Below are 14,291 nucleotides of genomic sequence, written 5' to 3'. Positions count from 1 at the left end.
TTACGCCATTCTCCTGCCTCAGCCTCCCAAGTAACTGGGACTACAGGCGCCCGCCACCTCGCCCGGCTAGTTTTTTGTATTTTTTAGTGGAGACAGGGTTTCACCGTGTTAGCCAGGATGGTCTCGATCTCCTGACCTCGTGATCCGCCCATCTTGGCCTCCCAAAGTGCTGGGATTACAGGCTTGAGCCACTGGGCCTGGCCCCCTATTTTTCTTTATTATTGATACCTTTTTTTTGTTACTTAGTATATTGGGCAGGAATCGAAAACAGCTTTGACTTGTAGAATTTTCTAAAATCCCTTTGAATTGGGTGAATTACACTATAACTCAACTCTGTCTTGTTCAATCATTGTTCCCCCATTGCCTGGCCCGTAGAAGGTCCTCATGTAATTATTGAGTTGATGAGTTTAAGCTGAATCTTTGCAGCGTTCATCTGGATCAAGGAAGATGTAGTCCTCAGTCAACACATGGCTGTTTTTGAAGTGCTCTCGAGTCATATCCATTACCTGAGAAGCCTGTTACACTGTAACTTAGAAAGTATGCTAGTACACTATGCAATAGCTCAGAAAATGTTGCCTTTTGAAATTTTATTTCAATAGTTTTTGGGGTACAGGTGGTTTTGGTTATATGGATAAGTCCTTATATAGAGATTTGAGTGCACCCATCCATCACCTGAGCAGTATACACTGTACCCAATATGTAGTCTTTTCTCCCACACTCCCCCCAACCTTCCCCACCCCCGAGTCCCCAAAGTCTATCATATCACTCTTATGCCTTTGCATCCTCATAGCTTAGCTCCCACTTGGAAGTGAGAACATGCACTATTTGATTTTTCATTCCTGAGTTATTTCACTTAGAATAATGGCCTCCAGCTCCATCCAAGTTGCTGCAAAAGCTATTATTTCATTCCTTTTTATGGCTGAGTAGTATTCTATGTTGTATGCATACCACATTCTCTTTATCCACTCGTTGGTTGATGGGCACTTAAGTTGGTTCCATATCTTTGCTATTGTGAATTGTGCTGCTATAAACGTGTGTGCATGTGTCTTTTTCATATAATTACTTCTAGAAAATGTTTCTTAACAGTTCCTACTTCTTGGATTCCTTGCCCTTTTTGTGAAAGCTTTACCTGAATCCTCATTCTTTTTTACTAATTGATCTAGTTTGTCAACAGATGTTTGATGATGCACTGTAAGAGATTCTGGAGATACACAGTGATTCTTACAAGACCCCTGTTTTCAAGGGGATTACATCCTAGTGGGAAAAGTTGACAATAAATAGGCAATAATAATAAAGGGAGGCGAGTTCCCTCAGCATGTGTAGGAAGAACACCTGGGGTAGTCTTAAACATCTTCTATAAAGGTTTCTGAAATAAGTGAAGTTCAAGCAAAACTTAATGAATAAGTAGATGTTAGCCACATGGCGGTGTGTTGAAGAGCATTCCAGGCAGAAAGACAAGGATGCTGAAGTCAAAAGAATGGGCTCCAGTCAGTAAAGTGCATGTTGTTCGCTGTGGATGTTGAGATATGAGACTGCAGAGGGAAGCGGGGCTCTTCTTATTGCCAAAAAAATAAAATCACAAACTTAGCAGCTTAAAATAACACTTATGCATTATTTTATAGATTCTAGAGTCCAGGCATATCTTAGCTGGGTTCTCTGTTTTAGGATCTCACCAGACTATAATCCAGGTATCCACTGGGTGGTGGCCTCATCAAAGGCTCAACTGGGGAAAGATTTGTTTCCAAGCCCCCTCAAGTTGTTGACAGTTTTCTTGAGGCTGCAGGACCAAGGCTTCAGTTTCTTGCTGAAAGCACCCTCAGTTCCTGGAGACCACTTGCACCTCCTTACCTTATGGGCTTTTCCAATAAAGATGCTTACTTCATGGCAACTACTTCTTCAGGGCAATAGGGGAAGTCTCTCTGGCATGTTTGCCAGCAAGATGGTCATGTAGTAACATAATGGTGAGAGTAACTCCCATTACCTTTGCCATGTTCTGTGGGTTAGAGTCAGGTCACGGGTCTTACATACACTCAAGGGGAGGCTGTTATACAAAAACATGAACACCAGGATGTGGAGATTATTAGGGTAAGGGGATTACTTTAGGATTTGTTTGTCACACTGAGGTTACACTTTATAGTAAGGAGTCATGGAAAAGTTTAAGCAGAAGCGTGCTTTGTATTATAGAAAACACATTAGAGAGGGCACAGTTAGAATCTCGTAAACCAGCTAAGAGGCTTTGCCGCAAACCACATGGGAGAAGACAGTGGCCTTAATGAAGGCAGTAGCCATGTGGGTGATGGAGACCCTAAGATGATACAGTCAGCAAAAATGGATGATTAATGGGATATGGGAAGTAAAGAAGAGGAGGAAATCAGGGGTAAATGTTACACACATTTCTGACTTAGTAGTCGGTTGGTAGAAGCAGAGATACCTGGACCAGGAGCCTGGTAAGCATGGGGCTCACCTCAGAATTCTCCCTTCCCTGAGCTCCAGCCTGCCCCGTGGCCTCAGATCATGTCTCTCTTAGCAGGAGAGTCTGGATAAGATGGTGTTAATGGAGCACAGCAGGCTGGCCACCATCAGATAAACAACCACAAGCACTGGTCTTGCTAGTTGTCAGTCAATAGGGGCTCTGGCTGGAGTCTAAAGGACATATTATGAACTTAGTACTTACGTTCCCCCAAAATGACCATCCTAGTGTATAAGCTTTTTGGTAAATGAGTACTGCATACCAGGAGTGCAGTAGTATCCTCGATGTCATTGTTGTGGTAATGCCTGTGTGTCATCTGCCCGGCGGGCTGGCTCAGTGTGCTGGGCTCCGTCACCATCTTCGCCTGTTACTGCAGTGAACAGACGTACTCCTCTAAATTATTGTTGGGATGGGGTGAGTGAGCCTCACCATTTCTATTGCTCTGGAGAATGATCGAAGAATAATATTTTGAATGAAGATAGTGATTGGATTTGACACCTAATGTGTTTCAAAGGACACTTAATTTTTTACCAAGATGTGAGGTGTGAAAAGTCAGTAGTTTATCGAAAGAAATAGATAGCATGTTGAAATAACTATTTAAAAGATAAAATTTTTAATACTTGAGCCATTGTAAGATGCAGAACACTTCCCTGCATTTTTCCCCCTATGAAAAATTCTCTGAAACCAGAGTGACTCAAGCAGAGCCTGGAAAATACTGGAGAATCACATGATAGCTAAAAATAAGCACATCATCTCTAGCAGGGACAGTAAGCAGGGCAGAAGTAACTCGGTATGTGAAGGCTCACACTCATAGGACATGCTCAGGAGAGTCAGGCCCTCTGTCCTTTGCAGGGGCAGACTTTGAGACCACCGGTCAGCGAAGAGAGGTCCTCAGGAGCTGGTCATTCTGTGCTGCAGTAGCCATGCCCTTGGCAGGCCCCTGACCTGCAGTGCGCCTCACTCGTACGCTCTCCCAGGGGCAGAGCCATTTATTTTACGCTGTAATGACCCCTAAACAGTGGATTGGGAGGGAAACAGGCTGACTCATAGCTCTTGTTACTGCCCGTTTTCTCTTAAGCCCTCCTCTTGGAATCAATAGCACATGCCATTGATCACAGAATGTCTTTTTGTTGCTGTTAACATTGCAAAACGTGTATTTTGTGAAATCGCTGGACATTTGGTGACTGTTCTGTAGGATATAGAATAGGGTTTCCTAAACTATACCATTGCAGGTACTTTACCAAAAGCACAACGAATCTTGTCTTAGGCACTCGCTGCTCATACCCAGGGAAATTACTGCAGTAGCCCCCTAGCTGACCTTTCTGCATCTCCCCTCAGCCTCCCTGGTCTGTTCTCAACACGGCAGGCACAGTGAGCCATTTGAAAGCAAAGCTAGATCATGTCACTCTGTTCAGGATCCTGCACTGGCTTCCCTTTTCCCCTGCGAGGTCCTTTTTGACCTGCCCTTCCAGTACATCTCTGACCTTCTATCTACCTGCAGTATCCCATTCTCATCCTGCCCCACCCACCTGACCTGGCTCCTGAGTGGGGAAGGCAGGGGCTTTGCACCCCCATTCAGCATTTCCTCTGCCTGGTCTGCTCTACTCCTGGCTGTCCAGACGGCCACCTTCCTATCCTGCCTCAGGTCTTGGCTCAGGTCTCACACTCACTGTGAGAGACCTTGAAGAAGGAAGGGTTACTCCTGCAGCTGGCATGTTCCCTGCAGGGATCCTGGAAGTTGTGACTATGGAGTTTGCTACAAGAGCTGTTGGCTTCTGTGAAGAATGAGACTTTTGAGCCACAGTGACCCCACACAGGAGGTTCTCGCCTCCTGTACCTGTGCCAGACAGCTGCAGGACTCCCAGCAAGAGGGGCACCTGCCACTGCCCTGCTAGTGCTTGGTGTTCTGACCTCTGTTCTTCTGGGTGGCCTTGGTGTGAGTGTGGCCCGTGAAAGTACCATGGGTCTGAGTTGAAAAACGGAAACTGGAGGAAGAACCGTAGTGGATGCTTAGGCCTTCCATGAAATTCCTATTTAAAATTGTTACTGGCCCACCCCCCAACCTAGCTCTCTCTACCCAACCCTGCTCTGATTTTCTCTTGTTCATAGCACTTATTTTCTAGTTTATTCTATCACTTACTAATTTATGTTATTATTTATTGTCTAGTTCCCCTGTTAGAATGTTAATTCCACAAGGACAAGCATCTTTTGTGTTTCATTCATTGTTTGATCTCAGCTGCCTGTTAGCTTTCTCAGGTGCATAATAGGGTTATGGCTCAATAACAGTTTGCACAAATGAATGAATTAGGATAATTTAGAAGAAGCACAGACGAAGATAGATAGGGAGTGCATGCAATGGAAGGAACCTATGCCTTGGAGCCCATTCGTGGGTTATGCGTTAATCACATTTTTTGGTTCTAAAAGCAAATTTGTTGAAGCTGAGCATATTTACATGATGCAGTTGTGCATCTTTATACAATAGTTGTTCACTGTGTAAAAACTGGGTTAATCAATTTTTGTAAAAATGTTCTTTAAATAAAAATGAGCCTTATTTTCTTAGTATTTCAGCTGTTTTATTTTCGTAGTATCTAGAAATGGGAAACAAGTGTACTTTTGCATCATTAGTTGAATCAGGTCTCATTTGCTGAGTAATAATAATAATGTAAGCTACCATTTATTGAGCACATACTATGTGCCAGACCCTTGTGTAATCATTTTCCATGTATTAAGTCATGTACCCCTCCCAACTCTGGGAAGTTGGCACTGCTCTTCCTTTCTTAAGTGTAAAGCAAGCAAGGTGGCCACAAAGCTACACCAGTCAGGAAGTAGTGGAGCTGGGAGCCCTAGGAAGGCTCTCTGGCTGCTGAACCCCCACTCTTGGCCACTGCACTCACTCCCTCCATAGAGGCAGGGGAAGGATGTCCAATTCCTTACCAGGTCGTCATTCCCACGAGATTGGTGTGGCTCGTGCCTGCTGTGTGGAGCTGCCCCTAGCTGCTCAAGGAGGACTGCCCACTCTTAAGAGCCTCCACTGAAAAGGAAGAGCTGCAAACCCCACCACTGGCTGCATTGGTCAGAACAGAAGTCATAAGGGCTGTAAACTGCCAATTTCAGAATAAAAAAACCAGCCTCCTAATGATCTCATGAATCAGGGCATCCCAGAACCCTGTTAAAGTTTCATTTGGCCTGAACTCTGTCCACTGAGGTGTTTTTTTGCCCTAAACTCAGGGCAAATTACAGAATCTACAAAGTGAAAGTATGGAGACAGTTTTGAAGGAAAGACCAGGTCAGTGTAACTTGAATTTGCAGTAATCAGAATTCTGTAGGGACTGGCAGTCCTTTTGCAGTATGAGGGTTCTGATGTCAGTTCAGTTACCGCGGAAGTCCTCTTCTTGTGGAATTTACTCTCCTCATCAGTCTAGCCCATACCCTTTCTCCAGCAATGACATTACTTTTTTTTTTTAACCAAGCTCATTATCTGTTAAAAAATGTAATCTCTTTGTCAAAGTGCAGGGGATAATAAAGTAATATCAGATTCATCCACAATGAATCAGTACAGATGCAGTGTATCTTCTGCCATAGTTATTCAGCTCTGGGTTTTCTTCATTTGAGTGAGAAGGGCTAGGGGGATGGTTTGGGAGGGGAAAGGGCTCTCAAAGTAGAGAAAAATTGGGAATGACCATAACCAGAAGAGTAGTGGCCGCCTGCATGTGTGTGTGCACATGCTCGTGTTTTTAATGTCTCTGTGGTTCTTGTCAACAGTATTAATGTCATATTTTTAGCTCCTCTGTTTATGATTTTGGCAAAAGGAATAATATGGCAGATTATGTGAAAAGAATTTCTAAATTCCAGCAGAGTCTTGGCCATGAAGGATAAAGCCAAGTCCAGTACTTTGATTTGCTTCATCCTTCTGAATCCATTGGGCCTCATATGCCCAACATGTTGCAGCATTTTCCATAAACATTAAGCAAGCTACTAGTTATTGACATTAGACACGGCAACGCCCAGGCTTCACTAAGGCAGTGAATCCGACCACTCCGAATTGTTTTACAACTATGGTTAAAATGTCTTAGAATCATATTTATACCCCCAAATCCTAAAGGCATTAATTAAGACACAACTGCTCAAAGACTAGCATTGTAAATCATGTCCAGCGAGCAGATTCAGAGAATTACAGGGACTTGGACAGAATTGATGCTTATTTTCTTCTGCTTCTGAAATTCCTTTTTATTTTGAAAGGTAAAATTAGGGAGGTAGAAAAGCTTGAGGGCAAAATGGTTACTTGCAAACAGGGCCACCACTAATTATGTTCTCAGGACATCATCAAATGCAGCTTGAAAAAAAATTGAAATATTTGAATCAGCTGCAAGAAAAAAAAATCTATTATCTGTATTACAGCCAAAGTAGGTGCACTCTCTGTAAAAGCTATTATGTAAATGTTTTCCACATAAGCATCATTGAGCCAAGAGGCCTGGGAAAGGTACAGAAGTCAAATCACTGATGGAGTGGGGCATTCTGGGAAGCAAGAAGATAGCTTTTGAGGACTTTGGTGTCTAAAACCAGGATTGGATGCTGTCAGAGACATGTTGGGAGCAGTTTACGAGATTGGAATACAGATGGTAGCTCACATAAAAGTCTTCTATCAGTGTTAAGTTTATGACATTGATAACTGTGCAGTTTTGCGAGAACATTCTTGTTAATATTGCCCAGGTAAGGGGGAAAGAGTATCTGGCAGCCCCAGAAACTTTAGAGTGTGGTTGTTAGAAGACAGCGAGACCTAGAAAGCAAATAAACAAAAACAAGTTCTTCACTCTAAAGAGTTATGCTATATGTTAGGATATTGTCTATTATTTATTCTGAAAAGGAAAACATGAAATCATTGAATATAATGAGGACAAAAGGTTTCATTTTTATTTTTATACATTTAGTATTTCTTAATCATGTGACAGCTGCGAGGGGTAAATTACTTCCATTTCAAATTGCAGCTTGTGATGATTTAATGAGCCCACTTTACATTTATTTGAAAACGAGCTTTTAGTTTAACTGTTAATTATGGGGTTTTTGTTGTTGTTGTTTTTTACCCAAACCTCGGAAGATAACTAAACTCTTTCCCATGCCTTTCCTGTTCTTTTAATTTCTTCACATTTATTCATTTGAAGGTAAAAATGTAGTTAAGTAGGCCTGATCTCACATATCCTCATGCATCATTTATTTTCCTCTGTTATCAGTTTTTCTCCAAACAGTAGAATTTCAAGATCACTCTCATTTTAAATATCAAGTACTAATTACCTGAGTGATTGATTATTAAATGTTTAGAATTTTTTCCATTTCTTCCTTCACTCAGCCTGCACTGTGTCTCCCTTAGCAAGGCTTAAGGGTGGGGCAGAAGCAGTTCTTCCTTCCCACATGTGTGTAGGTGGTGGAGCAGCAGAGGTTGCCAAGCCTGATTTTCATCGCCTGTACCTCTCTCATCTCAAAGGGATCCAGGAGGTGCACGTGCTGTGTGCCAGTGGGAGAGCCCTGGGGCCCTAGGCCACCACCTGACCTTTGCCTGATTTGTGAACACAGATGCCATTTTAGGGCCGAGACTCTGCTGAACCACAGCTTGGCGAGTCCAAGCCACAGGCAGGTTGAAGTTGGGCTCTGTTAACAGCAAGGGATATTTCCTCAAGGGAAGAAAACAAAACAAAGCAAAACCTGTTTCCCCAAGTGACTGTGTGTGGCTAGAAGGGGGAGAGCATCAGTAACTGCAGCAGCTGCACCCTCCCTCCCTGCCATGAGCCGTGCTGAGCGCCTCCCGCGGTCGGGGATTCTCCCTGCGTGTCTCCTCACTGCTCTCCTGGCCAGTGTCCTCTGCTTCTTCATGGCTGCTCTTCCCTGATAATGTGGCTTTGCCCAGGGGTTTGGCTTGCCACAACCCCTTCTACATCTTATCAAACATGTCAGGTTTTTTTTTTCAAGCTCTATTTGATGATATCCTGAGAATATAATTAGTGGTAGCCCTGTATTATAAGCAGTCAGCTTCTGTTTCTTCCATCACTTTTTTCAATTTAAAAAAATTGACATCAGACTGGATAAGGCCAGATACCAGAACATGAGTGTGTCTGATGATCCTAGCTCAGTTATTGCAACCACTTTGTTGTTGCTGACTTGCCTGTGAAAGACTGTCAGAGTAGGTGGGTCATCACTTGCTATCTAGGGAAGCCCCCTCTGCAAGGTTGTGGCCCTCAGGAAGGGCCAGTGAGCATGGCACAGGCTTGGACAGCCCAGCACAGACCACTCAGAGTTAAACATATACTGACTGACTGAGTTCACTCCACCTCTCCTGATTCTGTGTAGGTAAGGAGCCTAAGTAATTTACAGAAGGTAATCTTGAGAGGAAACCAAGGAGGAGCTCTCTTTCTGGGAGGCTGATGGTTTTTATTTGGTTTCCTTCTTGTCTTGGTGGTTCTTTGTGTCTGTGACTTTGACATTGGCATCAGCTCCTCAAGCTTCCCCCAGTGTCCTTACCCTGAAGAGATGCCTCTGCTAGGTCTTATATAATGAATTATAAAAACTATTACTGAATGTCTCTGGGTTAGGCACTGTGATTGGTGGTGAGAGCATAAGGTGACTAACACAGATAAAACTCCGATGTCCTGGCGTTTCCGCTCGTGGGAGAAGTAGGCATTAAAGAAATAGCTGTACCACAACAGTAGAAAGTGTTCAGGGCACTTTGGCCTTCCAGACAAAGTGACATCTGAGCTGAGACTGGAAGGGTGGTAGACCTGCTTGCTCAGAGGAGGTAGGGGACAGGAAGGAGGCAGAGGGAATACAGCCTGAATTGCATGGTGTATTAGTTCTTACAGTGCCATAAAGAACTGCCCCTGTAATCCCAGCACTTTGGGAGGCCGAGACGGGTGGATCACGAGGTCAGGAGATCGAGACCATCCTGGCTAACACGGTGAAACCCCGTCTCTACTAAAAATACAAAAACTAGCCGGGCGAGGTGGCGGGCGCCTGTAGTCCCAGCTACTCGGGAGGCTGAAGCAGGAGAATGGCGTAAACCCGGGAGGCGGAGCTTGCAGTGAGCCGAGATCCGGCCACTGCACTCCAGTCCGGGCGACAGAGCCAGACTCCGCCTCAAAAAAAAAAAAAAAAAAAAAAAAACTGCCCAAGACGGGATAATTTATAAAGAAAAGAGGTTTAATTGACTCACAGTTTCTCAGGGCTGGGGAGGCGTCAGAAAACTTGAAATCATGGCTGAAGGAGAAGCAAACATGTCCCTCTTCACACGGCAGCAGGAAGGAGGAAGTGCCAAGCAAAGAGGGAACAAGCACCTTATAAAACCATCAGATCTCGTGAGAACTCACTCACTATCACGAGAACAACATGGAGGTAACTGCCCCTCATGCTTCAATTACCTGCCACAGGATTCCTCCCACAACATGTGGGGATTATGGGAACTACAATTCAAGATGAGATTTGGGTGGAGACACAGCCAAACCATATCACATGGGGTGGTCATGGAGTCATAGAATACTGGCTTATTCCTGAGAACATCGAAGGTGCCACACCGGGAATTCTTAGATAGCTGTTGCTCATGTGAGAACTCAGCTGGAGAACAAAGACTGCATCTTAGGCATTTTTAGGGGCCTCCAGTGCATGGCCCATGGCAGGCACTTAATAAGTGTAATAAGTGTGTGTGAGGGGTGTTGATCATAGGCAGTCTTTGCACTGCTTTCTGTTAGACTTCCTTTATATTAAAATATGAGGTATTGCTTATAAAAAGATCTGATGAATGAACTTGATATTTCCGAGCTGTCTCCCCACCTGTTAGGCTGGTGGCTGCCTCAGAGAAGACTCTTTGCCAGATCAGGTGTCCTCACCCTGCCTCCCCTACCTGCTCGTCTACATTGTTTTCTTTGCCCAGTTGGTTTGCCTTTGGGTTAAAGAACTTGGTCAGCAGGACATGGAAGTAGTGTTCCAGGAGTGCTTTATATGGGCTTCAACAGAGATGAAGAAGGTTCCTCACGGCCATATACCAGTCACAAATAAAGCAAAACATCAGCCCTCTAGAACGATTGGGAAGCTCTTCTGCATAGGTGAGGTTTCCAGGGATCTACAGATTTACCCTGAGAAATTCAAACTATTTTAAGTCTTTCCCAATTTAACCATTCTCATTTTAAAGTATATTAGGCACCTCCCTGTGTTTTTAAAGAAGTTCATTTTTAAAAAAAATTTTTAACAGAAAGGCCTGTATTTTAAAGGCTGTCATGCTGTCAGTGTTTCTAGAGGGTGTGACTTGCATCCAGAGCTGATGACCCCAGGCACCTGAAGACACAAATATAAATTTTATGGTCTTCCTGTTTTCTACTCTGTAATTAGGATGTTGGTTGAAACTTGTAACTGCTGTCACATACCTGTCTTTATAACCCTTCGGCTCTTGCTAGTCTGTTGATACTAATAAACTGTGAAGTTGGAAATAAACTGTAAAATTGGAAACCATATCACTAAAAGTATTATTTACTTGTTTATATAGTTAAACTTTTGCTCTTTAACCAAATACATGTTCAGTTGAGCATTGTGCTACGCACTGGGGTTACAAAGATGAGTAAGATGTGTTTCTTGCTCTAAACAAGAGCAGGGGTTGGGGTATTAGGCCAGTGGGAGCACAGAGAAGGAGCACCTACACCAGACTGAAGGGATGGTGAAAAACAGAGATGCCACTTCACGGGGACTGTGTTCAGAGGAAAAGGGAATGGGTGGGCCCCCAGTAGTGGCTTGGAATTTCATAATCCATGAAGTACATTGCGTTATACATTGGGACTTCTATTTTGGCTGCAGAGGCCATTCTTGTGTCTGTGCATTGTTCTAGGTAGTGAGAGTCTCCTGTGAGCTGAGCTCCAGATAGGTGATGTCTTACCTGAAACCAATGGTTTTTCATTTTTTCACTTCATAACATTGTTAGTGATGCTAAGTGAATCACTTGCTTAAGGTGCTGACCCTCAGATCGCCCCATTGTAAGGGTGTATTTTCCCCTTTAGAGTAACACATGTAAATATCTTGCTCCCCAAAACCCTCTCACCTAAAGTTTACACGTCCAATGATGAGCCCTTTCTGAATCGCTTATTAGTTACGGATGTCACAAAATTGTGATTTATTTTCTAGTTCCAGCATTTCTTGTACATTTACTGACTGCCAGTGTTCCTTAAAAAGGATTGAAAAGATCTTTATATTCTTTTCTCTTCCTTCTCCCTCTCCCTGTCTTCCAGCCCATCTCTCTTTCAGTCATTATAGATTAATAGATTTTATTTATCCAATACATTACAATAAATGAAGCTATTGTTCTTCCTAATATTCAAACTGTCCCAAGTGTGACTAGTGGGGAGCCCCTTTAAGCTTTTGATATTAATTCTGGAGCACCTCCTTGCTTTTTGACACAAGATATCCTCAGCTTACCCTGAACATTCCCTGCCCCATCCCTAGAATCAGCCATTTCTCAAGAAGCCCTTTTATTGCAGAATAACATTTAGAAACCAAGGTTTGGGCATCAGGAGTGCGCGCTGCTATGGAGATGTCATTGCTCTTAGGCATTTTAGTGGCTAAAGCTAGGAAATGTTTTAAAAGAGAAAAAAATACATTTGTATTGATACTTCTTCTGAAGTATTAATTGGTTATAAGATCTTTTCTCTTGTTTGTTAGAAATTCAATTAGGGTGATACTTTTAAGCTTATCTAAAAACCTTTCCTCTTAAAAATCTTAAAATTTGTTCTCTTACTCTTACATCTCCAGAGGGAGAAGGGACAATGGCATTAACCTCATGTTACTTGAGGGAAAAAAACAGCACTCACAAAGGTGAGATAAATTGTCCAAAACAACCATACTTTTAACTGTATACACTCCTGCTGAAATATTTGTACTCCTTCTGTATGGGAAGGGATCACTGGAGGTATCTCTTACATGTTATAGTAAGCTGCTTTTATATCATTCATTTTCTATATATCTAAAACACATTTTTAATATTACCAGTATTTAGCATTTATTCTGATTGCTTTCAGGTGCAGCTAAATCAAGTCCAGCAGCTAAACCAGGATCCACACCTTCTCGACCCTCATCAGCCAAAAGGGCTTCTTCCAGCGGCTCAGCATCCAGATCTGATAAAGATTTAGAAACGCAGGTCATACATCTTAATGAACAGGTAATGCATCAGCTCTGGCCACACCTCTAGGAGCAGTGACGAATGTAAGAGGTAGGGGGCCTAGGATCCCCTAGGACTGGGGTAAGGGAGGGAAGGTAAGGAGGAATCCTTGGTTTCAAGTAAGAAAGAATAAAAAGAATTGTTCTGGAAGACAAAATCAGTAGCCCATGATGAATAAAAAGTGTTAGTCACAAATCTCAAAGTTGTACATTAAGATGGGGCAGATGGCTTAGCCTTGCTGCAGACTTCAGGCCACCTTCCCCTCCCCTGTCCCTCAGGGCTGTCATGAGCTCCCGCTAGACATAGTCCATCCTGCCCACCTCTGGCCCTTCTAGGTAGTGCTGCATTGCATTAGGGTGAGTCTGTCTCCCTCTCTCTCCTCCCCTCTCTTTTTGAAGGCTGAGTCAGGGTTAGTCTGTCTCCCTCCCCTTCTCTTTTTTCCCTCCTTCCTTCCTTTCTTCAGCTATTAGTAGTTGAGCTCATTCTATATGAAAGATATTATGCTTAATGCTGGTAGTATAATGGTAGTAAAATAGATACCTTTCCTTCCGTCATAGAACTTGTAGATAGCAATTGCACACAGTAGGTTATTACACGAGCTAAACAAAAAACCTGATACTTCCCACAATGGCAGAAGTTGGGTGCTGCAGGAGCACCGAACCCAATATTTGGGGGATCTGAAAGGCCACAATTGTGTTTTAAGTAGAAGAGCTTTCCTTTTAATTTAGCATTCCTCACAGTTATGGTAAAATCTAGCTAGTTCCACTGTCTGAAATTTTCATTATAAAATCGTAGGTACTTCTCATCTTTCCTAAGATTATATGTAGCTTAAAAGTAATAAAAGCAACGGGTAGTGGAGGGCCCATACAGGAGAGCCTTTTATCCTGGCTACCCTGCCGCTATGAGAGGAGCCTTTACTCCAGGGCCCCAGGCTGTTCCCAGCCACTCACTGGGCCAGTCGTGGTGATTAATCTTATTCTTGATGAGCCAGCAAGAGTTTAGAAACAGCTTTTGTGATAATTGTATATTTGTAATCAAGAATCTAGTTTAATGAAGGCAGTTTCATAGCTAGGGTGTTTCTTTACAATTCTGATCACTTTATGGAAAAAGGTGTAAAAACTTAAGCCATCCAGCAGGTAGGACTTGGATTTGGAAACTGGAATGTTCTAATTACCTGCTGATTCTCAGTTTGAGTCCTGTTTCCAATAATGACTTCTTCTCAATTAAAAGGCAGTAAGGACGGTCATAAAGAGCCTTGGGCCACATGTCTCAGGCTCCAAGAAAATCAGAGTAGACCTAAAAGGCTGTAATGCCTTGGACCTAAAGTTGGTCCTCCCATATCCATGGGTTACCACATCTACAGATTCAAGCAACCAAGTATTGCAAATATTCAAAATAAAAAATAACGATACAAACATAAAAACGAATACAAATTAAAAACAATACAGCATAACTATTTACATAGTATTAGGTATTATAAGTAATGTAGAGATAATTTAAGGTATACAGGAGTATGTGCGTAGGTTATATGCAAATATGATATCTTATATTGTCGTATATCAGGGACTTCGGTATCCATGGGTTTTTATATCTGAGGGACAATCTGGAATCAATTCCTCTCAGATACGAAGGCACAACTGT

The 14,291-nt window shown here is 42.9% G+C and overlaps 1 protein-coding gene across 5 annotated transcripts in view; it reads left to right on the top strand.

Moving 5' to 3' along the window:
• Window positions 1-14,291, top strand: part of MAPRE2 (microtubule associated protein RP/EB family member 2) — a 164,060-nt gene that overhangs the window by 134,614 nt on the left and 15,155 nt on the right. For all 5 annotated transcript variants that reach the window (XM_023207702.3, XM_023207700.2, XM_023207701.3 and 2 more), the window contains one exon: window positions 12,511-12,650. In XM_023207702.3, the coding sequence (XP_023063470.1) occupies window positions 12,511-12,650 (140 nt within the window). The remainder of the gene's footprint in view (window positions 1-12,510; window positions 12,651-14,291) is intronic.

Source organism: Piliocolobus tephrosceles, chromosome 18 (genome assembly GCF_002776525.5).
Source record: "Piliocolobus tephrosceles isolate RC106 chromosome 18, ASM277652v3, whole genome shotgun sequence".
Taxonomy (NCBI): Eukaryota; Metazoa; Chordata; class Mammalia; order Primates; family Cercopithecidae; genus Piliocolobus; species Piliocolobus tephrosceles.
The sequence above is the reverse complement of the archived record's forward strand: the minus strand, read 5'-3'. Positions and strand labels throughout refer to the sequence as shown.